General features: G+C 42.6%; 1 protein-coding gene across 6 annotated transcripts in view; it reads left to right on the plus strand.

The window, feature by feature from the left end:
• Nucleotides 1-26,172, plus strand: part of CEP192 (centrosomal protein 192) — a 71,992-nt gene that overhangs the window by 33,209 nt on the left and 12,611 nt on the right. For 4 of the 6 annotated variants that reach the window (XM_043888885.1, XM_043888887.1, XM_043888891.1 and 1 more), the window contains 21 exons: nt 114-262; nt 2,331-2,561; nt 6,902-7,027; nt 7,216-7,359; nt 7,460-7,523; nt 7,941-8,080; nt 8,178-8,270; nt 8,722-8,840; nt 9,477-9,653; nt 10,926-11,049; nt 11,135-11,311; nt 13,705-13,965; nt 14,198-14,313; nt 15,818-15,927; nt 18,663-18,813; nt 21,122-21,297; nt 21,845-21,968; nt 23,330-23,435; nt 23,840-24,044; nt 24,808-24,887; nt 25,723-25,818. In XM_043888885.1, coding sequence (XP_043744820.1) covers nt 114-262; nt 2,331-2,561; nt 6,902-7,027; nt 7,216-7,359; nt 7,460-7,523; nt 7,941-8,080; nt 8,178-8,270; nt 8,722-8,840; nt 9,477-9,653; nt 10,926-11,049; nt 11,135-11,311; nt 13,705-13,965; nt 14,198-14,313; nt 15,818-15,927; nt 18,663-18,813; nt 21,122-21,297; nt 21,845-21,968; nt 23,330-23,435; nt 23,840-24,044; nt 24,808-24,887; nt 25,723-25,818 — 2,969 coding nt within the window. The remainder of the gene's footprint in view (nt 1-113; nt 263-2,330; nt 2,562-6,901; nt 7,028-7,215; nt 7,360-7,459; nt 7,524-7,940; nt 8,081-8,177; nt 8,271-8,721; nt 8,841-9,476; nt 9,654-10,925; nt 11,050-11,134; nt 11,312-13,704; nt 13,966-14,197; nt 14,314-15,817; nt 15,928-18,662; nt 18,814-21,121; nt 21,298-21,844; nt 21,969-23,329; nt 23,436-23,839; nt 24,045-24,807; nt 24,888-25,722; nt 25,819-26,172) is intronic. The other 2 variants (XM_043888888.1, XM_043888890.1) reach the window with 1 other exon arrangement.

Raw genomic sequence — 26,172 nt, forward strand, 5'->3', positions numbered from 1 at the left:
AGGTCAAACTACTGTCTTTGTCTCTCTGGTTCTGTCTCAGGCTCTGAACTTGGAGTTCTTTTGTTATTTTAATTAGGTTGGTGTGGTTTTGACTCTGCTTTTTCTCTTTCCAGGGAGAGTAAGTGTGCCCGAGGAATTGAAGTTTCCTCATGCTTGCTGTGTTGGCATTGCTTCACAAACCTACCTCAGTGTCCTGAACCCCGCTGACCACTGGCTGCAGGTCAGCATCGGGGTTCTCAGTGTCAGTGTTGACGGTGAGAAGGTGAGTTCCCTGTGTCTTTCTCCTGATTGAGTGGTCACCTTGTTGATGCTGGACTTCTTTCCCTACCTCTCCCTTGATGATGGGAGCTTGTCCCTGCCCTGCGCTTGACACAGAGGTGTTGGAAAGTGTCTTTATCTTGGTTCTCCTTTTGTTGTAGTACTTCTAGTGAAAGTGAAACCTGAGTTTGTTTCTGATATTACCAGGTGTTCAGTTCAGTCGCTCAGTCATGTCCGACTCTTTGCGACCCCATGAACCACAGCACGCTAGGCCTCCCTGTGCATCACCAACTCCTGGAGTCCATCCAAATTCATGTCCATCAAGGCGATGATTCCTTCCAACCATCTCATCCTCTATCATCCCCTTCTCCTCCTGCCCTCAATCTTTCCCAGCATTAGGGTCTTTTCCAATGAGTCAGCTCTCCGCATCAGGTGGCCGAAGTATTGGAGTTTCAGCTTCAACATCAGTCCTTCCAATGAACACCCAGCACTGATCTCCTTTAGGATGGACTGGTTGGATCTCCTTGCAGTCCAAAGGACTCTCAAGAGTCTTCTCCAACACCATTGTTCAAAAGCGTCAATTCTTCGGCGCTCAGCTTGCTTTATAGTCCAACTCTCACATCCATACATGACCACTGGAAAAACCATAGCCTTGACTAGACGGACCTTTGTTGGCAAAGTAATACTGTTTATTTATTGACCATAATACTTTATTGTCACTTGTTTATAAAATCATGTAAATATGCTTTTTGTGCTATCGTTTAAAACCCTGACTGGAGCTCTGAGTTTCTGGTCTCTGCTGGTTTTGCTCAGTGTGATTGAATATAAATTGCTGCATTTATCCAAAAAACCAAAACAAAACCCCCAAAAGAAACAAGTTAGTGTTGGGACCTATACCTGCTTTTGGTAAGTGAATTTATCTGATTGTGTTCTTACATGATCTTCTTTTTTTAATATCTGTCTATTTATTTACTTAACTGTGTCAGGTCTCCTAACTTGGAATCTTCATTGCATCATGTGGCCTCAGTTTCAGCACATGGGTTTAGTTACTTCGAGGCATATGGGAGCCTAGTTCCCTGACCAGGGATCAAACCCACATCCCCCATATTGCAAGGCAGGCACTCAACCAGTGGACCACCAGGGAAGTCCTTTACATGACCGTTTGAAATACCTGGAAACACTGTTTCAACATGAGAGTAGGAGTCTCTCACATGATCAGTCACAGCCACTGACTTCTAGACTCTAGACCCTGTGGGCTTCAGCAAGTGGGGAGGATGGGAAGCACTGTCAGCAGCTCCTCACATACAGATGTTGGTGGGCGGGTTTACTCTTTCCTCTTAGCTCCTAGTGATGACCTTGATTTACCTGATTAATAAGACTTTACCCTCTCTCTCCTTTTTCCCGACTCTTCCCCTCTGATCCTGAGGGCAGAGGAAAACAAGTGGCTGAGGAAAGGGTTGAGGGTGAGAGGTGGTGAGATTGGAGGGGTACATAGGAGGTAATGTTGTCTCTGGAAGTGGGAGTAAAGAAGATTCTCATTTAGGGTGAGGAGGGAGGGGTTTGAATGAGTCAGAATCGTAAACTTGGAGGCCTAACGAGGAACCTTGGAGATGAGTCTGCACACAGCTGCAGAGACCAGGTCCCAGGTGATGTCCAGGGTGGGAGGCGGGTCCTAGGGTGATGTCCAGGGCTGAAAGTGCTGCCACTTCCAGCACCCTTTCAAAGAAAGTGGAGGTAAAAATAATTCTCTTCAGAAGTCCTTATGGGAGTTCCCTGGCAGTTCTGTGGTTAGTATTTGGCATTTTCATTGCCTCAGCCCGGGTTTAGTCCTTGGTTGGAAAAGGTCCCACAAGCCATGTGATGTGTCCAAAAAAAGAAAAAAAAAGTCCTGATAAATATGACTGATTTTATTTTTCCAGATATCGAATTATGAGGCATGGGTGCTTTGAAGAGCTAACATGTCTAGATTTGGTAATTTGACTGTGAAAACAGATCTTAAGCTCATTGTTTTTTCCTCCTGATTTTCAATGTGAAGTTATTTCTTAACAGACCACATGTCTCTTCTTTTTAAGGTGGATTTTTCAGCTTATCCTTGTTTAGTTTTCAAGAATAGAGTCATCATAAGACCTCATGCCACAGAAGAGATTAAAGTGCTCTTCATACCGTCTGACCCCGGGATCTTCCGATGTATATTCAGTGTTGCTTCCTGGCCATTCTCAGCCGACGCAGAGACTGTGGCACAGGCGGAAGCCCTGGCAAGCAGGGTTGTCCTCACGGCCATTGCTGAGACCCCCATGATCGAGGTGACTGTCTGTGAGTGGGTCTTTGTCACACCTGATATTTTAATGAGGCTATGTAAACTTTAGAAGTAATATCTGGGTAAAATGAATTTGTGGATGACTGTGTCAGAAAGTTATAATCAACATAAACATTGGCTGTTAATATCTTCTTATTCCAAAATTTAAAATTATTTCTGGGAATGTGGTTAGGACTCTACTACCACTGTCAGGGCATGGGTTCAGTCCCTGGTCAGGGAACTCAGGTCCCACAAGCTGCAGAGCACTGCCAAAAACAAGACTCTTAAAATTATTTCTGTTGTTTTACAGAAGCACAGGTATACTTGCTAAGAAGCGTGTAAACAAAGTATAACATTAAACCCAGTTTTCCAGCTGGTTTCCATTCTGTAGTTTGATGTGTGGGGGTAAAGCACCACATTGAGGTTCTGTCCTCTGTTTTTTTCCATACCTGAAAACATTCCTATTCTACAATCTCCTCTTTTCTGGAAGTGAAAGAAACTAGGTCTAGCCCAGTTGGGACAATGGAGTGCCTTCTGGATAGGAGGCTCCTTAGGACAGTGGCTCTTTACCCTGGACATTGAAATAACTGGGGGTTTTAGGTGTACCCCAGTGCCTGGTCCCACCCACACCAGCTAAATCAGAATCATGGGAGGGGGAGGACGTGGCCAAGTAGCAGTGATTTCTAAACCTCATTGGATGATTACAGATTGTAGCATTAGTTAACATGTGTGACTGCACATGCAGTGTCTTATTCTTATTGGTTGTGAGTAGAATCAGAACTAGCACACTGAACACGATTCGGGAACCAGCGAGGGGGTGGGCTGGGTACAGAGCAGAACAAGCAGAACACTCTTCCCGGTGATTGGAGACTGAAGGGCCTATGGTGGAACTTGACGTGAGTTTAGCCACCCTCACTGGGGCTCTGAACTGCTCCCCCACACCCATTTTGTTCTTTGACTCAGAGAAGCTCTAACTGTGCTTCTGTTTTGAGGTGAGGTACGGGTGGGGTTCCCCGAGGAGGCTGATGAGGACCTTGTGGGCCTCCTTTCCTGCCTGCACATTCTTTTTTTTGTCCTCCCTGGGGCTGTGCTTACTGCCTGGGCTTAGCAGTTTACTTGTCCATGGTATGGAGGAGGAAGTAGAGTTTGTGGAAGTTCTGTTATTATAACTCGTAGTGCTTTACATTGTGCTTAAGTGGCATTTTATGAATTTTTCAATTAGCTGTGCCATGCTTGTTTCAGGGTAGGGACTCTCAGCTTTGGCACCATTGCCATGTCTGACTGGGTGGTTGTTACATGGTGGAGGCTGTCATGTACAATGTGGGGAGCTTAGCAGAGCCCTGGTCTCTGCTCACTGGGTGTCAGTAGCACCTACTTTCCCCCAGTTGTGATGACTTTACCAAATTACCCCTATTTGAGACAGTGTCATTGACTTTCTGTGTTTCAATGCATTCCACTGACCAGGCTTTTGAACCTGTCCTTAAACAGACTACATTTTTAAAAATTAATTTATTTTTTATTGAAGGATAATTGCTTTACAGAATTTTGTTGTTTTCTGTCAAACCCCAACATGAGTCAGTCATAGGTATACATATATCCCCTCCCTTTTGAACTTCCCTCCCATCTCCCTCCCTACCCCACCCCTCTAGGTTGATACAGAGCCCCTGTTTGAGTCTCCTGAGCCATACAGCAAATTCCTGTTGGCTATCTATTTTACATATGGTGATGTAAGTTTCCATGTTACTCTTTGCATACGTCTCACCCTCTCCTCCCCTCTCCCCATGTCCATAAGTCTGTTTTCCATCTGTTTCTCCATTGCTGCCCTGTAAATAAATTCTTCAGTACTATTTTTCTAGATTCCATATATATGTGTTAGAATACGATATTTATCTTTCTCTTTCTGACTTACTTCACACTGTATAATAGGTTCTAGTTTCATCCACCTCATCAGAACTGACTCCAATGCGTTCCTTTTTATGGCTGAGTATTATTCCATTGTGTATATGTACCACAACTTCTTTCTCCATTCATCTGTTGATGGACATTGAGGTTGCTTCCATGTTCTAGCTATTATAAATAGTGCTGCAATGAACAATGGGATACATGTGTCTTTTTCAATTTTGGTTTCCTCAGGGTATATGCCTGGGAGTGGGATTGCTGAGTCATATGGTGGTTTTATTCCTAGTTTTTTAAGGAATCTTCATACTGTCTTCCATAGTGGCCGTATCAATTTACATTCCCACCAACAGTTCAAGAGCTTTTCTCCACACCCTCTCCAGCATTTGTTGTTGGTAGATGTTTTGATGATGGCCTTTCTGATCGGTGTGAGGTGATACCTCATTGTAGTTTTGATTTGCATTTCTCTATTAATGAGTGATGTTGAGCATCTTTTCATGTGTTTGTTAGCCATCTGTATGTCTTTGGAGAAATGCCCATTTAGGTCTTTTTCCCACTTTTTGATTGGGTTGTTTGTTTTTCTGGTATTGAGTTGCATGAGTTGCTTGTGTATTTTGGAAATTAATCCTTTGTCAGTTGTTTCATTTACTATTATTTTCTCCTATTCTGAGGGTTGTCTTTTTACCTTGCTTAAAGTTTCCTTTGCTGTGCAAAAGCTTTTAAGTTTCATTAGGTCCCACTTGTTTCCTTTTGTTTTTATTTCCACTGCTCTAGGATGTGGGTCACAGAGGATCTTGCTTTGATTTATGTCACTGAGTGTTCTGCCTGTTTTTCTCCAAGAGTTTTAAATTCTGGTTTTACATTCAGACTACATTTTTGTAGCAGAGACAGATACTAAGTAGTGTTTGAGGCTGTCATGTTTTGACAGGCTCATGTAAGTCACACTTAGTGGATTGGTCTGCTCTTTGGAGTCACATGACTCACTTGGAAGAAACAGTGATGGCTGTGTCCCAGCCCTAGAGACTGTGATTTCACTGTTCCGGGGTGTCATTTGAGCTCTGAGTCCAGCGCACAGACGAGCCTGGGGACCTCAGTATAAGGGATGATTCAGCGTTAGCCCAATGGGGCAGAGCCTTCCAAGAGGAGTAGTTGGACCTGAAGATGCAGCAGGATATGATGGAGGAGCAGTGTCCCCATGAGAGGTGGTTCAAGGACTTCACACAGAGGCTGCATCTGTGAGACCGCTCAGTAACCTTCCTGATTTGTTAGAGGCTGTCCCAGGTGGCTGTAATGAACATGACATTTTCTGTATGTATGCTTTTACTCTGGCTCTCTGTGGCCACTTGCTGATGTGTGTTCCCTGAGGAAAAAGATGTGAGTGCCTGTTGTTGCTGATGTGTTGTTGTTAGATTGTGAACTGTTTGCTTCCTACGTGGAGGTGAAGTTCCAGTTGTGACTCTCATGCTTATGTGACTGTGGCATTGAGTATCATTTCTTGTGTCTGTTATCTGTCCTGGCTTCCTCTTCTCTGAACTGCCTGTTCATATTTCTTGCCCATTTTTGTTTTGAACGTCTTTATCAAATTTTGTAGATGTTCTTTGTATTCTGGAGTATAAATCCCTGGCAGTAGTTATGCTTTGTGATTATTTTCTCCTATTTCTTGGTTCTTCAACACTGGATTTTTTTTCCCCCTTTGGTTGTGCTGAAATTTTCAGTATAACCTAGTTAGCCAAGAACCTATCTCCCACACATGAAACAAGGCTTGATTTTGCTCCCCCCAGAAAAGTAACCCTTGGAAAATTGCTTCAGATTCACTTCTTGAGGGTCAGGGTTAGCTTTCCTGTGACCATGTGGAATGCACAATAAAGTCACTTGATAGAACTAGTTTTTTTTAAAAGTGGGGGAGACTGAGAAATTTAAGCAGATCCAGGGATTATTCCTGGTGCTTTGTAAATGTTGGATGTTATACATTCGCCTTTTAGATTGCACTGTAAGAAGCAGTGTGGTAAGTGGTTAGGTGAGAGGTCTGGAGTATCACAGAATCAACCAGGACAGCCTCCTATGTTCTTTGAAGGAGGGCTTCTCTTGGAACCATGTCCAGTGACAGCATCACTCAGAGATTTGAGGAGTGCTTCGGGTTCAATGTGGATGTACATGGAGACTTGGCTTTGTGGGCACATGAAGGCAGGACTGCATCCATGGTAGTGAAGAGCCTGAGGGCTTGACTAGCAGTCTTCTCAAAGCAGCCGCAGTTATGTAGTATATTTGGGTACATGGACTACATTAAAAAAAAAAAATTTTTTTTGGTAGAAAGTAGCAATTGTGAAGTAGCCCTTGGAATTACAGGTAAGCTTACCTTTAATACTGACTATTTGTGGCTAGAAGGTCAGTGATATAAACTGTCATATTTAGTAATATATTTCTATAAATCTCTTCTTCCCCCATAATTAGGTAGAAACAGAAAAGAAAGATGTTCTTGATTTTGGCGACTTGACTTATGGAAGCTGGAAAGCTCTGCCTCTAAAACTGGTGAACAAAACACATGCCAGCATCCCCATCAGACTGATTATCAGTGCTGTAAGTACGCTGCTCATGAGGGACTTTTCACAGAGCTTTGTGGACAGGTGTAGGTACAGCTGGTAGCATCCTTGGCTGACTTCTGTCTAGAATGTCACTGTTTTTGTTAAGGCTCTGTGAACAGATGTAGCCTCCCACCAGCATGACACCATTGGCTCTGCTAAAGTAGCCCCTCCTGTTTCTGACAGAATGCTGTGGCCTGGCGCTGCTTCACCTTTTCCAAGGAGCCCATCCACGCAGCTCTGAGAGCATTGCCTTATGCCCACGCAATCGCACAGCTGGCCGCCCCATCGGTGATCAACCACATGATGCCTGCTAGTGACGACGGACAGGTAACTGGGAGTTGGAGGGGCTGGTTTAGAGTTAAGGAGGAAGTCAAGCTCCAAACTACTTTTCTTTCGCTATATATGCAAACATTTTTTTATTTTACAGGATCCAGAATTTCTGGTAATTTGGGTTCTTTTCCATAGTCCAAAGAAACAGATCACTTCTTCAGGTATCTTGTTTACATTTTATGGTATTTGCTTTACTCTGTAGCTAAATAAACTAGTAAGTTGAGGCTTATTTCTTCCATCAATGAGTGTGTCAGATGTTCCCTGTAATTTGTCAGATATTTTATGATGTTTTAAAATTGGGCAGACAGCTTGCTATTTTGGGTCAAACCCCTCCAAATGTGGGTAACCCAAGCAAGTAACACTGAAAACCTTTTGGGATCTTTTCTCTTAACTGATAATATCTAATCTATCAGGTATTTTCTTCCTTTTTCTCCTCCACTCATTTCTGTTTCTTTCTGAGTTCTTTAAAAAGTCATTTCGCTTAAGATTTTTTTGTACCCCCAAGGGCATAGTGTTGGTCCATGTGGCATTTAGGATTAAATAACTGTTGTCTGAACTAAAAGAATGACCTTTTATAGAGCTTCTAGACTCAGCAGAAGAATTTTTGGCAAGAGTCGATATAGAAGTTGATAGTCCAAACCCCACACCAGTCATTAAAAGCATCAGTCTTCGAGCAAGAACAGGAATTGCCCGCATCCATGCCCCGAAAGACCTCCAGGTACCCTGGGCTCCTCCCTTTGCTGTTACCATATGTCCACGTTGATTCCATGCTAAATATAATATTTAAAAAATGCCTGCTTTATTCCGTCCCCTAGACTCTGCACTTGTTTGCCAGTGTGACTTCCTCGGCAAGGCAGTACTTACCTCTGAAAAATGCTGGGAATATTGATGTACACCTGGATATCAAGGTAAGAATTTGTATCGGAGATGGTAGCTTATTCTCTTGGACTGAGATGATCAGTGACCCCTCAGGTTCTGAAGGTTGCTGTCCGCCCACCTTGTCTAGGGCTGGGGAAGTGGGGGAGTGGGGGTCAGGAGGAAGAATCAGAGCTAGTGTTGCCCGAGCATAAGGCAGATGACAGAGAACTTCGGCTGGGATGCCTCACATTGTACATATAAGAACCAAGCCCCAGATTAGTTCCTGAGGATGTGTTATCCTGTAGCTGGTGGGGTGGAGGACAGGACCCACGTGTGTAGATGTCACTTATGATATGTTTGGGTGTGTGAGGGGTTGTTCACAGTCAGGAAGTAAGGATGGGCGGGGCTCTGGTGGACAAGGAGGAGGGAAGATGTATGGTCATCAGTGGGAGATAAGGGCATGAATGTGTGAAAGCTGTGACTTATTATGTCAACATTTAGATCCCAGATCAAGGAAGTCACTTTTCAGTGGATCCAGAGAAACTATTTCTTAAACCTGGAGAAGAGCATGAAGTTATAGTTTCATTTTCTCCAAAGGATCCCACGGGCTGTGAGGAAAGGTAATGTAAAGCTGTTCACCATGGTGAGTTTGTTCTCTAGTGTATGGGTAGGAGGTCAGAGAACATGCTTTACTTCGTGTGGCAGACAGCACAGCTCTTTCCTTTTGCCTCAGACCTTTCTGTTCACTGAAAATCTCCTTGTAAACCAACTGACTAGAAATTAAGAAATCACTATTTTCAAATATATTTGAAAGTATTACTGTTTCTCACTAACCTCTCCTCTCCAAGGACACCATCTGTTGACCTTGTCAGTTGTTAAAGATATTTCCCCACTCCTTCCCCAAATCCTGAGTGAATATCACCATACAGTGGTCAGAGTATCCTTGTCACCGGCTTATGAACTTGCCTGGTACACGTAGCTTAGCCCAGGCCCCTCCTGCCGGGTAGAGTCTCCACCCAGAGGCTTTCCTCAGCCCTACCTGGATTCCTTGCCTGTGAACTCCTCTCATCTGCACTCAGGCACGTGCATGTCTCCTTCCCCACTGGCTTCCTCCTCTGGGACATCAGCTCTGAGGAAGGGCGCACATTGTGTCCTCAGCACTCAGCTCAGGCTCTTGGACGAAGGAAGTGTGTAGGACAGTAGCTGCCAAAAGAATTGAGTTCTGAACACTGAACTTAGATGGTTTTCTTTGCTAGGATCTTGAAAATATTCGTGCAGCCATTTGGCCCTCAGTATGAAGTGATGTTAAAAGGTGAAATAGTTTCTTCGGGAAATAGGCCTCTGGCGCCTGAATCTCTCAGCTCAGATATTCCTTCGATTTTATCCAACAAGCAGTTTCTGGCCTGGGGAGGTGTCCCCCTCGGTAGAACACAGTGAGTATGCACAGCAGCTGTCATCACCCACTGCTATTCTTCACTGTCTCCATGATGACCATATTCACATTCTTCGAACTGAAATAAAACTATCTTATATTCAATATTCATCCTACCATGAATTCATATCTTTTAGTTAAATTTTTCATGTTTTTAAAATACAAGCCAAAAAAATTAGGTTTCAGTTTTCTTAAGCTCTTTAGTGAATTCTTTACTGATGACCAAACTTAGGCAGCTACAAGTATCTTGGTTCCTTCTCTGGAAAGCACTGGGGGCCAGTGGGAAGAAGGAACAGAGACGTCGCCTCTTAGAGGCCTTTACAATCCAACTGGTGAAGGGTGGTTTTCTGTGGGCAGCTCTAGTGAGAGCACTCTCAGCTGGACTCCTGCACTGTCCTGAATGGTCCTGGGATTTAGGACCGCCCTCCCCAGCGGCTCCTGTGCCCATGCAGCCAGTCCGTCTCTGAACACTGCACTTGGTTTTAATTGGCTTTGTTTTTATGAGAAAATTTTTTTCTGCAAGTCTTTCCCAGGCAGAGTACCTGTGGAAGGCTTTTCTTGGGTGTGCTAATAACCAAAGGTCTTTGATTTTACTCTGAGGTTAATTAAATGCAGCAGCATTTCCTTTTTAATACAAGGTACACAAGGCCTAGACCACAGCTTAGATACTTTAACTGTTAATTTTCAAAATTTGGGTAAAATAGATATTTATGCACATATTTTTCTCTTCTCCAGTGAAGAGAGAATGCATGTATTTGCAGAGGCTGGAGGATTTTCATATTGCCAGCCAGCTTCAGTGCTACTTGCATTGTGAGTTTTTTAAAAGTTAGGTTAATTGCAGTATGCTGTTTAAAAGACTACTTTGTACAGATGAGCCTCTTAAAGTAAAAAATCTGTACAACGTGCTTTGGACCCTTGTTTCCATGAAAGGTAGGTTTTGGAGCTAAGCATGGTCTTGACTAAATGAAATAGTTCACCTGTATTTTCTGATGACTATTTTGTAAAACAGGTAATTCCTACACATAGAGTGTGGATAATAAGGGCAGCTAAGGAGCTGTAACAGGAGAGAGATTAAACTGAAAGTCCTCTCCATTGTGGTGAGTCTTGAGTGCACGTTCTCAGAAATGCTGAGTTCGAGGACTGTGGAGCGCCACGTGGCTCAGGCAGTCCATCTGCCTCAATGCATTTTAGTCCATTTGAACTGGCTTTGCTTTTATGGTTGTAGCAGCATCCATGGAAGAAAACCACATTTAAAATGTGCCATTGTTTCTAGGCTTCAGAAACTAGCTTTAAGAAACAATTCTGCGTCTACAACCCAGCATTTACGCCTGCTTGTCAGAGGACAAGACCAGGACTGCTTTCAGGTTTGTGGAGTACACGGCTCTGTTCTGTGTCAGGTTCGTCCTTGAAGAGTCTGTGTTACTGGCATGTTTTGTTTGTGCTGCTGTTCTGTCTTACGCAGAGGTTGTTTTTGAATTGTAGCTGCAGCACACTTTTGGCTCAGAAGAGCGATTGACCAGTAACTGTGAGGTCAGGATTCGTCCAAAAGAAGACATTTATATCTCCGTGTTATTTGCACCTACTCGCCTGTCTTGTATGTTGGCCAAACTCGAAATTAAACAACTTGGAGTTCGATCACAACCAGGTGTTAAGTTCACGGTAAAATAATTCTGCTTTTTTTTCTCCCATGGAGTTTATAATGTATTGTAACTATTGGTTAAACATTGGTAAATAACATGTACTCTTTTTTAAGTCAAAATATGTGATTGGTTACCTAGATTTACAGACAGATTAGAGAGTAATTATATACCTTGTAGAATTGTCCATTTTAAAAGCAGCCACTGTAGTAATCCTGTAAAATATGTCTCGTCTATGTTATTTCGATTTGAACTTCTCAGGAACCCATTGTTTGGTTAAGTCCAGATTGAAGTTGTTGATTTTTCAAGTAAATTTTCCTCTTTCAGTTCAGCAGGGTGTCTCCTGACATTACATGTTAGACTCTGTTCTGTACACAAGGGATACACAGATAGGACTTTTCTGTGTTGTTTCTTCCCAGCAAAATTTCAGAAGGTTTCAAGTTATTTCTTTAGCTAGATTCAGGGTGTTAAGAGAGAAAAGTGATAAACCCTGGAGGGGAGGAAAGAGGGACAAGGTAGTTGGATGAAACCCAAGCTCTGTGAAAGCAGCTCAGAACCGAGCAGCTACTTGGCAGTAGAGCTGGGACTGCAAAGCTGGTCTTTGCCCTGTTGTCACAGAGGAAATATAGAAAAGTCACAAGATTAACACCACCTAAAGGTTTTTTTTTAAAAAGAATAGATACTTTTGGCAAATCTAACTGTATTTAATGCTGGAGGTGGACACATGCTCTGTGGAGCTCTTCATGTGGCCCCACAAGCTGTGATGTGCCGAACAGCCTGCAGAGTGGTGGTTCTCAGCCACCAGGGCACACTTGGTGGTTTCTGGAGACATTTGTGGTTTTTGCAGTTAGACTTTTGGTACCTGATGGGTGGAGGCCAGGGGTGTGGCCAGACATCCCCCAGTGTACAGGGCGCCCCACATCAGATGGCCCCAGCCCAGGGTCCACTGTGCCTAGGCTGAGGAGCCTGCTCTAGTTGGGTTTTTATTTTATTTTAATTTTGGTTATGTAGGCTTGAGGGATCTTAGTTCCCTGACCAGTGATCGAACCCGGTCCCCCAGCAGTGGCAGCACAGAGTCCTAACCACGGGACCACCAGTGAAGTCCCTGAGAAGCCTGCTCTAGAACAGATTTCTGATTGAATCTTTGGGTCTGTGAGCATTACTCAGATTTCATTTTATTTAATCTTTCTTCATCTTTTAACCTTTTAGTCAGTAGTCATTTGTGACTTCTTAGACTTCGAAAATATAGGAAGAATACTGGTATTGAGTGTTTTCAAAAGCTGATTCTCCTTGTTGTTTTCTAGCTTCTTGTATAAGATTTACTGGTAAGTTTCTATGGGAAAAGAAAAATTAGAAATATTTTTGGCTCTTGGAACCAACAGAGCTCACTGTGGATGAGGTGGACTTTGCAGGAGGTCAGATCTGAAGCCCTTTAAATGCTGTTAATTTTTACAAGGCAGGCAATACTGAGTTTTCATCAGCCTGAGTTTAATTTTTCAAAATGTTGTTATTGTATTTAATACATAACAACTTGAAATAAGCTACTGATGTTTTCAAGTTTGCAAAGGATTCTTTGGAACTTATTTTAATAATTAGGAATGAAAGAGCATATTTAATGGAGTGCATTTAAAGAGTTTGAAAAGTTTGTATCCTTGCAGGGTACCTGTTTCCTGCACTCCTATTTATAGGAGTGACTCCTGTTCCCTGGTGGTGCTGCGCGCCTGGGGGCTCCATGGCTCAGGGTGCCCCGTCTACCCTGGAGCCTCCACTCTGCACTTCCATGGCCAGGCTGGCTGTCCCCTGAGGCCCATTTGAGTTCTGGCTTCTCTTTGGCACACTCCTGACTCTGCTGGACCAAAAGTTAACAAGATTATATGCTCATAGATTTTTCTCCCCGCAAAACTTTTCATGTTGGAAATTTAAAATTACTGGAAATTTGAAAGAATTACTTGGCAAACATTCACATACCCTGCCACTTAGATTCTACACCCTAACAATGTGCTGTATTTCTTCTGTCACATATTTAACCATCTATCAATTTTTTTTTATGCATTTAAAGACAAATTTAAATATCAGTGTCTTTCATGCTGAACACATCTTAAGCAAGCATATCAATACTAACCTTATTGTTCCTTTGTCATCTAAGCTTGGTTTCTGTAACAGTGAAAAATAATTATTCTTGCGATATGGGAAGGTAAATAATTTTGCAGCTCCTTGATTTGTTTTTCTCTTAAAGCAGAGTCTTTACTATAGATAGGGTTTGATCGGCAGTGGGGTAACTATTAGGCAAAGTACACAAAGATGAATAATTTTAATTTCAGTAAATCTGTTTTCATTGTCTTCTCTGACTGTAATTTGATCTTCTGTTTTCTGCTTACATAAAAATAATTCCAGATGTTTGTATTCTGTTTTTAGATACCTTTGTCTGGATATGGAGGCACAAGTAACCTCATTTTGGAAGATGTTAAGAAATTATCTGACAGTTACATGGTAACAGTGAATGACTTAGTACCTGGCCAGGAAAGCAGAGTTGTTGTTTCTGTCCGTAATACTGGCTCTCGAGCAGCTTTTGTTAAAGCTGTAGGTTTTAAGGATTCTCAGAAAAAAGTTTTGCTGGATCCTAAAGTATTAAGGATTTTTCCAGACAAATTTGTGCTCAAGGAAAGGACACAGGAAGTAAGTATGAAAGTATCTGCACTAAAAATATGAGCTCATTTTTAGGTTAAAGTAAAAACTATATATTTTATGGCTAAAGCTAACATCTTATTTGAAAGGAATATAGGATCTTATCTGATGTTGGAGGTGCTGTTTATGTGCATCAGTGTCTGCAGCCACTGTTTGTGTTTCTGTGACATTTGTTCAGAGTGAAATATTTAATATTCACTCCTGATTTTTTTCTTGGCATCAGGATGTTACTATAATATATAATCCATCAGACAGAGAAAGCAGTTGTAAAACCACCACAGAACTGTCAACTATATTCTTTTTTGGTGGAGATGAAATTTCACGTCAGCAGTATCGAAGGTGGGTTACTTACCTTAGACCATGACGGGAAGCATTCATGGAAGTAATGAAGGCTTAACACTGGTTGGGATTTGTAATTTATGGCAGATGTTTTACTACTTATTAGTGAACTGGCAGGTGAACAGTTTTGGTAAAATTTGTGTGACCAATAAGCTACCTGTAGGAGAGATACAGGTAGAAATAGCTCGTCTCCAGGTTTCCTTGCAGTGTCCTTTTCTAGAGAGTGGCCTCTGCTCCTTTGTTCAGCTAGGACTTCATCCTTGGACCATCTTGATAATGATGGCAGATCAGTTTCAGAAAAGATTTAAAAACTACTGGAAGAAAGTATATTGTGTAAACACACCTGACGTGGAACATTTCTGGAAGTGTTGAGAATTATTTGAATGGATCAAGCTGTGTTTTAGACACTGTAGGGTGTTTAATTACTTAAAGCTTGTGCTTCTAAAAAAATTTAGTACACCAATTTAAATGTAGTTTTATGTGCTGGCATGTTGTCAAATTTTTATTTAGGTCTAAATATGATTTAGACTTATTTATGAATTGAAATCAGAGTTCTTATGTCACAAAATCTTTTTCTTCGCCTAAAGCTGAGTGTGAGGTGAGTGGAGGTCATGCCAATTCATGGTTCATGAGAAGTCACTGCCTCCCGGGAGGGTGGTATGTGTGCAGGCCAGTCTTGCCTTCTTCCAGTGCTTTGTGTTGTGCTGTGTTTTCTCCTGATACACAGTTCAGGAAACTGTACTGTCAGTCTGTGGAGGACTGTTAGAATGTTTAAAAAGAGTTCAGTGATGAGTTCGTACATAATAATAGCACAGACCAGATGTGAAGGGTTCGACTTGGAATGTGGTTTTGTCTCTCATTTGAGTATTTTAGAAATAGAAACTGACATTTGGAGAAATTAGATCACAGTTTTTTGGTTTTTTCCCCTTTCTCTCTAGTGGAATATAGAAATCAGTGTACTGCTCTATAAATCCTTTTTGCCATTAATTTATAGTAATGAGATTTCTTTTGTTTGTGAACTTCTCAGTTTTGTAGAGAAATTCACTTTTCAGTTCTGTCACCTCAGAAGTCTCTAGAACAGGTCAGACTGACAGAATTACATGGCAATTTAAATGTTTTCTTTTGATGTATTCGGTTGTATCATATTCTTGGTGTATTTTTTCCTGAGACAAATTGCTAACTGACCAAATTATCACAAATACTGTAAATGCATGACTTGAAAAGAATCTAATTTTATCTTCTTTCTGCTCTTCTGTTAGAGAGTTGTTGTTTTAACATGTTTAACTGAAAATGATGATGTATATATACCACCATGTATAGCTTTTAAGGGAACTTCCAAAACAAGTTTTCTTAAATTACGTATATTATGAATTAAGGCCTAATATCTATGTACTAATGCACCATGATGTCAGTGGGATTTGCCATTCATTGCCAGATGCATGAATAAAATCTAATGAAGGTTTTTTGTCTGTAAAATGCCTTTGAATAAAATCTCTCCTGACAGAGCCGTGCTGCACATGCCGGAGGTGAGAGAGCGGGTCCTGCCCAGTCAGAGCGTGCTGCACAGCATCGACTTTGCAGAATCATTTCAGGACGAGCTGCTTGTAACTGAAGGTGGGAATTTCAGTGTATTTTATTTTATTTTAAATTTATTTTGTTATTTGGCTACATTGGGCCTTAGTTGCAGTGTGTATGATCTTTTCTTGCAGCGTACGGGTTCTCTAGTTATGGCTCCAGAGCATGTGGGATTAGTTGCTCTGCAGCACGTGGAATCTTCGTTCCCTAACCAGGGATTGAACCTGCATCCCCTGCGTTGCAAGGTGGATTCTTAACCATCAGACTATCGGGGGAGTCCCTCAATATATTTTTAGATCTTCTGGGTCCAGTGATGTGATATAAAGAAGAAGAGTGTTGGTTTAGATGTGGTGTCAGGCTGAATTAGTCACAGCTCTGCTGTATGACTTTGGACAGATTACATCACTGAAATTCAGTTTCCTTAGCTGTAAAATGAGAGGAATAATATTTGTATTGTCTGCACAGAGTTCTTGTGAACTTTTGTGAGTTCAGATGAGAAGAGCTTTGTCTTGTAAATGTTAGATATTAATATGTTATTGCACTTAGTGTTTGGGTGGACTTGTGGGCAGAGAATGGTCATGATTAAACTCAAGTTATTACTGCTTAAGATTTCATGATTTCACACTTATGCTTATTTTGAGATATCTCTGCTCTTCTGCTGGGTGTGCAGTTTTTGAAGAATGTGATTGTGGTTGAGTGATTCTAATCTAGATATTTAAATCTGTTTGAGCTGAACAGTTCAAGTGTTTAGTGGTATTTATTACTCATACAAAATATAAGAATGGAGACATGCAAATTGTGTAAAATACGTGTACAGATTTTCATCACAGTGTTCATTATAGGAAGAAGTTAGAAGTAACCTAAATGTCCAAGAGTAGAGGATTGTTTAATCTTGCAAAAGAATATTTTGAAGCCATTCAGACAGTATGATTCTGTATTAAATGACATGAAAAGCTCCTCATTTATTAAGAAAAAAGTTATTTTTAAATTTCGGATGTAAGATCTACATATGGTAAAAATAATATTTATAGTTAAGTGGGTAAAATTGCAGGAGTATACACACCAAAATACTGAGAATGGTTATATTCTGCTGGTAGAATTTCAGGCAGTTTTGTCTTTTCCCCAAACTTTTATTTTCTAGTTTTTTAATGATGAAGTGCATACTCCTTCTGAAGTGGGAAATGATAAAGGAAAGGGTATTTATTCCTGTGTAGAGGTGACAGAGAGTAGTTTATGACCTTTCAGGCAGATTGGGAGTCTAGATCATCTGCTTCAAGGGTGGGTTAGTTACAAAGAGTGGAAAGATTGAAAACGGCTGGAAAGAGTCTCAAATTTGGAGCTGAACCTCATTTCATAGCCCACCTCTCTCAACTCAGCTCCTCCAAGCTTCACCTTGCGTGTCCCTCCTCAGAGGATGGAAGAAGCCATGTGGCAGGGTTAACCTGACTGGGCCCTGGACGCCATGGTGCAGCAGCAGTGAGCCCCGATGAGAACGGGGCCATGTGTGTCTGCAGCTCTCAGCTCAGCCACAGGACTGATTGGATGGACTTGGTGGGTGGGGAGTACAGGGCACGGTCACAGGGGTGGAACGTGTGGGCATTCTGGCCTCTGGGGGCTAAAAGACCAAGGACAGGTGGGGAAGTGCGGCAGGAAAGTTCTGACAGAGACCCTTTGTAGGGCTCAGGGGCTTCAAGAAGTGTGCCTTGCTGAGAGAGCGGGGAGCGGTTGTGAGGAAGAGAAGATGTGCACCATGGTGCCTGGGGAGGTGTGTTATGGCAGAGGGAGCTGGTGTGCAAGCATTTGGAAGGGGATGTGTTAAGGGTCATGCTGACAAACCCAGCCGAGCGCTCAGGTAACCTCCTGAGCCCCCCTGCAGTGGGGCTGAGTGGGGGCTTCAGGTGGGTCCTCGGTCACCAGGATGTACCCCAGGGTGTACTGGCCTCCTGGAGGTGCTGTGCACGCTGCCCAGGTGGAGGGGGAACGCAGCCCACTTGGTTTTGTGTTAATTGGTATAGCGGATCCCCATGAGAATGTTGCAGTTGAACTTTTTACATGATTGTTTTGAAAAACATTTGTTTGAGCATATTACTGTGATAAGCATTCATAGTGATCTTTTGCAAAATGTGTAATGATTGTGGCAAATAATTTCACAATTAGGCTTTTATAGTCGAGATATCTTAATATAAATTTTAATTTGTACTTCCTGTGTTCTTTCTGAAGTTTCATTTTAAAAAATATATAATTCTTAATATTTAATTTATATGTAGAATACAGGCATGTTCTCTGAAATTTCTTGTATGTATGCGTTCATTCAGACGGGTTTATCTCTAGATAAACTGTCTGATCAGTCTCAATACATGCAATTATGCTGACACTACCTGGTTTCTGGATTTGATGAGGTTAAGTGTCTCCGAGGCGGTCTCTCAGATCCACGCTGCAGATGCCGCTTCCTGGAGTGAGGCAGTGCTGCCTCTGAGCGCTGCAGAAACCGAGCAGGGTAATTTATGTCAGGGGGCAGGACGCTTGTTGTTCATGTTACAGGAGGGGAAGGCTGCAGTTCAGGGCGGGGAAGGAGGTGGTCACAGCTCACCATGGAGCGCTGGTGCTGTTGTCACCCAAGTCCAGGACAGAGCCTGGGCTGCAAGTCATCGATGCTGATCTGTAGGGTCAAAATCTGAATGTCACCTGACCCCAACTAAGAAAGTACAAGAATATATGTAAATGGTGTGATTGTGTGAAGATTCATGTATTTCACACGTTATTTTCTGTTTCAGTGTATGACCTTCCCCAGCGGCCCAGTGACATCCAGCTCTTTTATGGAAACATGCGTAAAATCATACTTTCAGTAATTGGAGAATTTAGAGATTCCATTTCCAGCAGAGAATTTCTTCCACCTTCTGCCAAATCTAGCTTGGAATTCAAAAGGTAAAACTAACAAAACATCTTTCACCAGATTTCAAGATTATTTAATTCATAGTAGAGCTGATCCTTTCCCTTGTACTTTGTGGTTTTTGTCTCGAAATGTTTATTTCAGCTTTATTTTTAAATTGAAATAATTCCAAACTTACAGAAAAGTTTAAAAATAGTATAGAGAACTTCCATACACTGTCTGTACAGAAATTCCCCGGTTGATAACATTTTATTATTTTCCTTTATGTACATGTGGCACTGTATTTAGGATTGAGTCACAGGCATGGTGACCAGTCAGCCCTGAATTTGCTGCAAATTAACCTCCTCATAGCCATGGCAGACTTGTCGAGGTTAGGACGCTGACGTGATCCAGGACCACCGTCTGGTCTGTGGATTCCCCATGTACCTGCCAGTTCCCCAGTGGTGCCCTGTGTAGCTAAGGCAAACAACAGAAAGGACACTGCCTCTTTCCACTTCCTCTTTGGTCCAGAATCTGAGATTACACGTGTTTGGTTATCTTGTCCCTTTGCTCCCTTTCAGTAAAGAGAGTTCCTTGGTCTTCTTTTCACCACTGAGAAGACACAAGGTTGTTTAGCAAGTAAGATCTACAGAGTCAAAGGCATTATCCAGAGTGAAGCTTTGGTGCTGACTTGGGGTGAAACAAGGAGAACCTGGGACTATCCCTGGTCACCTTTGCAGCATCAGCTCTCCCCTCTAGCTCAGGTTTAACACCACATCCATAAGTTCTGGATTGATATGTGACACAGGAGGAAACTAGTTTGATCATGAAAAGTATTTCATACTTTGATAATTATGTAACCTGTATGAATCTTTTCAAACAACTGTGCCACATAAATTAGTAAGTTTCATATTTCTTTACCACGGACGATGGGAGACAGACCAGGTGCTGCCTGTGTCAGGCCTTTTGTAGGTAAGGACCTGAGTGCGTTTGCTGTGGGATCTTGCATTTTCAAGATGACAGGTGATTTGACCAAGCCATCTTTCTTTATTTCTCCTGTGCTTTCCTGGTAAAAGGGGTAAAGTAGGCCATAGGCCAGGGACCTTGCTGTTCTTACAGAGTGCAGGCCAATTACTTAATGAAATAGTCTTAATTTCAGTGTCAACTTCAGGACACACAGAGTGATGCTATTTGTTTCTCGGCGCAGCGTCAGTGGTCCTGAGCAGTGCTGGCTGTCCCACTACTGGGAAGATTCTTATCACTTTGTTGAAATGGTGTTTGCCAAGTTTCTCTATTGTAAGGTTAGTTAATAAATATCTTGAAGGAGTGTTACAGCAAGTGACTTAGAGATGGTAGATGATCTTGTACCTTGCCAGACTTCGTTTGCCCAGGGAGGATGAATGGCTTCCTGACCCATGTTATTCCTGTCTTGGCTGCTGACTGGTGATTTTCTGATTTCACTTTTCTTTCTCCGTTCTGTAGTTATCTTTCCACTCTGAGGAAGGAGTGTCCTTTTCCCTCTTACTCACGTGTTTCAGGGTGGACTCGGATTCAGGACCAGTCCCCTTGTCACTATTTGGTTCCTTGAGCTGCTCCCCGGTCCTGTGCCTGTACCCATAGCACCTGTGGGCACCTACTTATCCACAGACTCATCCTTCACTTCCTCTACAACCTGGAACCCCGGACACGGGCAGCAATGTGCTTATAGTCGTTAGTATTATTAGCATTGTGAAGCTGCTTATTATTATTCACTTAAAGATACATGAAGAGTTTTGTTGTTTTTCTTAAATTCTCAATATTGGGCATTTTTGTAGTAAATCTTTTAAGATACTTCAGATTGCATGCAGAAGTTACAGCAGGGAAGAAATTGTTGTGTATTCTAATTGAAGATTAGTAATATTTAACCTGGCTTCCCTGGTGACTCATTGGTAAAGAATTTGCCTGCCAATTCAGGAGACACCAGAGATGGGGGTTTGATTCCCTAGGTCTGGAAGATTATCTGGAGGAGGAAAGAGCAGCCCACTCCAGGATTCCTGCCTGGGAAGTCCAATTGACAGAGGAGCCTGGTGGGCTACAGTTGCAGTCCATGGGGTTGCAAAAAGTTGGACATGACTGAGTGACTAAGCACTTACACACACACACACACACACACACACACACACACACACACACAATATTTAACCTATACTGAACTTTATTTTTTATACATTACTTTAATACCCAATGTTAAGGATTTTTATTTGCTGAAAAATATACAGTTTATAATGCCACTTGTAGTTTTATCTGTTTTCAGTTTTATGGGTAATTAATACAAAAATATGACACAATCTGCTTTTTATCATTTTTAATCTCTTTTCTCTCTAGTGAATCTGGCAGTTGTGAGACACATGGTGGTAACATTTCTTTGGATGTTTTGCCAGTGAAGGGTCCTCAGGGTTCTCCCCTTCTTTCACAAGCTGTTCACCCACCTCAGGATAACTCGGCCTTGGAGAAAGTGTGGTCTGTCCACCCTGAGCACCTGGTCTTGGTTGCTCCTTCATGTGAGTGTGTCCCCAACGGCAGGACGAAACTCTGTCTTGGATCCGGGCTGTCCTGCTTTGTGCACAAAGCACAAAGCTCTTGTAGGGAAGAGCTTCTTGTAGGGAAGACCAGAGTGTTGTCCTGACATGAGGCCACCAACCCCAGGCCAAGCTCCCATGAACAGACCCTTCCTCCTGCCAGCCCTCCCTCCCACCCTGAGAACTCAGTTGACACTTGGCCTCTTACCCTTAGCATTGGTACCATTGGTCCAGAGTAGGAAGAAGTCCTAGTACCTATGTCTGTGCCCAAGATAACACAAGGGTAACAATTTCCAGGTTTCCTTTTTTGTCTTTGCTCAGTATTGATCTTATTCAGTATCTTTGTAGTTCCCAAGACTGAATTAAGATCTTGCTTTACCAGGAATTTGAAATTTCTGTTAGGGGCAGTTGAGAAAGCAAAATAAGTTGATATTATAGTATATTTATGTAGGATTTGTTTTTGCTATTTATTAATCTTGGTCTTTATTATTAATGCTAAATGTGAGTAACGTTTTATCTGCTGTCATAGGTGATACAGCAAAAACTGGACGTTTCCAGATTTTAAATAATTCTATTAGATTGCTGAAATTTGAGCTGTACTGGCCAGCACACTGCCTTACAGTGACTCCACAACATGGGTTTATCGCACCAGAGTAAGTATGACCTCCTTGTCCACTAGGTGTTATTCACATGCTTCATAGGCCATTTAAACTTTCTCAGTAGGATTTTGCAGCGTGCTGACTCTACAGAGCACCGTGCGTGGTTCTGTGGGAACACACTGAGTTCAAGACTCATACTGCTTAGCGGTGGGGCCCATCCACTGCCAGTTACAGTATCAGCCCAAGAGGGTCAAGAGCTGAGAGGCGGGAGAGAATTCCTGGAGTGGAATCTCCTGACACAGCTATGCCTACAGAGTTACAGCATGGGATACATCTATGCACGGGGTGAGGGTGGTGGTCCCCAAAGCCCAGTGGTCCTGGCTTGTCACCTTGCGCCTGGCAGCTTACTCTGCCATTTTACAGACATGGCTTCCTGACTTCTGCTGTGTCTGAGCTAGAGTCTAGCTAACCGTTTTCCACAAAGGATTAAAAAGAAGTCTTTGGGGGCCGAGTGGTGATGAGCAGCTGCCCTCTCTGTGCAGCACGGGTATTGGTGGGGTAAGCCTCAGCTCTCCACTTCGTGGGAACAGTCCCGACTGGCATAGAATATGCACACCTGAAAGTTGCTTCACATTTTGCAATAGCAGCTTTGCAAGAGAGCAACTTGGAATCTATTTTCTTTGCTTTTGCAAAATGATGGCATATGCACTTCAAAAGAGTTTATTTGGCCAAGTCTGAGTTGAGGTAAGGTTAGGGACACTACAGAGACAGGCTTCTGAGACCAAAGCAGTGAGTTAAGTATTTGCTTCTTAATGGGTGAAAAACTGGAGGTGACAGGGCAGGTTGTCCACAGCAACTTGTGCATGGCCCTTCATGTAGAGCTGTTAGCTCAGCTGTATTGGATGTGGGTATAGATCTCTCCTGTAACTGGTAGTGTCTCTTAAGTGACAGATCTGGTCACACTCCACATTTCAGTCTTTGTCATCCCATAGCTCTTGAGCACAGTGAGCACAGAAACCTGACCCACTGCGGGAGCAGAGAAGCACTCTTCTCCCCACCCCCATTCCAGTTACTCTGTGTGACAGTGACAGCTCACAGAGTATTCATGGTAGTGGTCTTTCTCCAGAAATATTTAGTCCAAATTACTGTATAGATGCATTTCTGTGGTGTGGTCCATTTTCACGTGAGCTTTGCCCTCAGGTTCTTGGCTTTACACCACTCAGCTTTTTGTCAGTCACCAAGCTGGGATTGAGATAAAATCAGATGCACATGGGAGCTCACCTCTGTTCTCTGCTCTTTCTGAACAGTGGGGAAACTCTTGGTGGTCATTGATGGTGCAGTGTTTTAACTCTTGTGGTTACTGCTGTTACAGTCTACACTATTCTTGGTTCTCAGTATTCAATTCTTCTTTTAAGGAGTAAGATGCAAATTCTTGTGAGTCCCAACTCCTCCTTATCCACAAAACATTCAATGTTCCCGTGGAGTGGCTTGATCTATATACACTGTGACAATGGACAGAAGGTACTTAAAAAAAAATTTTTTTTTTAATCAATATTTTTTTGGCAGTTTAAGTGTTGTAATCCTGTTGATGGCACTTACATTCCAGAAATCAAATTGAGGCCCTTTCAGCCCAAACAGCTTATATAACTAGAGCACTTAGTGCAGATTTTTCCACTGGTGAGCTGAGAAAGTTTCCTGGTGCAGCAGTGGGGAGTAGGGCCTGGAAGCCGCCATTAACTTGAAAATTCTGCTTTGAAAAAGAGGGGAGTTGGGAAAAAAGATCAAGTCAAATACTTTGGGATCTGAATAGACTTTACTTTCTGAATTCATCAGTGTTTCAGTTGTTTGGCATTACTTTTGTCTACCATGATTAAAAAATAGGAATTAAAAAAAAACAACAATAACGTCACTTTGTCTCATTTCAGAAAATTGTGAGGGTTCAAATTCGAGAAGACTTGACCCAAGAAGAACTTTTCACTCATTTGACCTCCAGCCCACTTGGAATCCTTTCCCAAGAAACCGAGCCTGCAGTTAATCTGGTAAAACCAGCAACAAAACCACCTTCCACGAAAGTTGAGCTAAGAAACAAGACAGTTACTTTTCCTCCAACAGAACCTGGTGAGACCTCAGGTATTGTATCACAAGGTTACGTCTTCAAATGTTGATACGTGGGATCTAACGGCTCCTAGTTAACTGTAGTTCGAGACAGTGTTAACTTCAAGAGAAAATCGGCAGTTCTCGGAAATTGTTTCAATGACCAGCTCAGATTCAGGGAATCTGAAACTAGGCCGTTAGTAACTCTCTCTATTCTAGGAGGCTTAGACTGTTTGTCAGAGCCATCCTTTCCCAACTCTCACTAGATCTTTGACCAGAGCTGCTGCTAAGTTAGTGGCCAGAGAGGAGAGGAAGGTGGTGGAGCCAGGCCTCATCTCTTAGGCTGTGACTGCAGGTTCTGGGCCTCCCTGCCTGCTCTGCCTCCCTCCCTAACACCCCCCACCCCCAACCTAGCCCTCCATCTAGGGCCTGAGAATAGTGAAGTGCTGTATGAAGCTCCTCTGAGCTTCCTCAGTATGTGATGAAGAACATGATTTAGTCCCTTAGTAACTTTTCCCTTTGGTTTAATACAGGATAGGGCCTCTGTCAAACAGTACTTAAAAAATAATGTCAAAATACAAGACAGAGCATCTGTCAAACAGAACCTAGAAAGTTGGGTTCTGTTAGAACCTAACAGAACGGTTAGAAAATAGTGTCCTTTTTGTTGGACTCAAAGGGATCTGATTGTATTTCTTCTCTATGGTAAGGTAGTCACAGTATTTATCACATATTATAGGGATCTGCTTGTTTACTTACTTACCTCTCAAAGAGTTTGAGTTGTGAAATGTGTTCCTTATAGGAAATTACCTGGAACTTGAGAATCACGGTGACACGGAAGTGAGGTGGCACCTGTCATCTTTAGCCCCACCTTACGTCAAGGTCAGTGATAATTGCCTTGAATATACCCATTTTAATGTTTATGTAGGATGTTTAAAAATCTGGATTAGGACCATAGGTTGAGATTACTGGGTTTTTGTTAATCTGCTTCATTTACTTTATTATTTCTGTGGGTGGAACTAACCTGCCCAGTCTTGTTCACATGGTGGTTTTAAGAGTCAGGCTAGAGAATGTATGTGAAAATACGTGCTTGCTTTGTTTAGTGCTGTCTCCTTCAGCCCAGTTTTTTATCTGATATAATTTTATCCTGAAAATATATACAGATTTTATCCCAGACGTGTGTGCATTTCCTTCTCCTGGTTCTGAGTGCTGCTGTGTGTTAGAGGCAGGGCTGAACTTTGCTTGCCAGGGAGTCTTAGCCTGTGTGCCCACATGTGGTGTCTGCCAGTGGGCACCGCATAAGCTGCATGCATGGTCACATGTTGTCACATGTGGTATGGCCTTTCTGCTCTCTTCTTGGTGTGACCATCATGGTTCTGATCCATAATGTTAACAATATGTGTGCAAAAGATAGCGCTGGACCCCCTGACAGGAAATGAAGTGCTGCTATTGCGTGGGGGTATTGGAACGCACACTCAGCAGGGTTCTTGAGGAAGCAGCAGTCCTCCGACAAGGGTGCAGCCTGTTATAGAGCACTGCGGTTGGGTGGGAGGACGGTTTGTGTCCAATGAGGCCTGGTGTGAGCAGAGCCTGGGTGCTCCTGGTCTCCAGGAAACAGGTTTGTCCTCGATGACCGTGAAAGCAATGGTGTCACTGTGGAACTGATCTGTTGACTTTTTGTTTTTTTTAATTTGATTGTTTAAATGGTATCTTTTAGGGAGTTGATGAGAGTGGAGATGTTTTTAGAGCTACTTATGCAGCATTCAGATGTTCTCCTATTTCTGGTGTACTGGAAGGCCATGGTGTCCAAAAGGTGAGTTCTGACATCTTTTCACAGCAGTCTGGTGGGAACACAGTGTCAACTGGCCAGGAGTGCCTCATTTCCACCCAGAAGAGTTCACTCCACCTGGATGGTGCTGCTCATAGCCAGGCTCCTGCGAAAGTGGCAGCGGCACAAATCTGCACTGTGCTCCTGCGGCAGGACGCTTGCTAGGTGACAACACCATGCTTGGTGTGTGATTGGTGCTCATTCATCTGGTGTGAGCTTGTCACCTGGCTCCCGGTTGCCTGTGCTGGGAACATGCTTCCAGGGGACTGATCCAGACAGTGGTTTTGTCAACCAGCCAGTCAAAAAGTTCTATCAGCACTGATCTTGCACTCTAAAATA

This window comes from Cervus elaphus, chromosome 27 (genome assembly GCF_910594005.1).
Source record: "Cervus elaphus chromosome 27, mCerEla1.1, whole genome shotgun sequence".
Classification (NCBI taxonomy): Eukaryota; Metazoa; Chordata; class Mammalia; order Artiodactyla; family Cervidae; genus Cervus; species Cervus elaphus.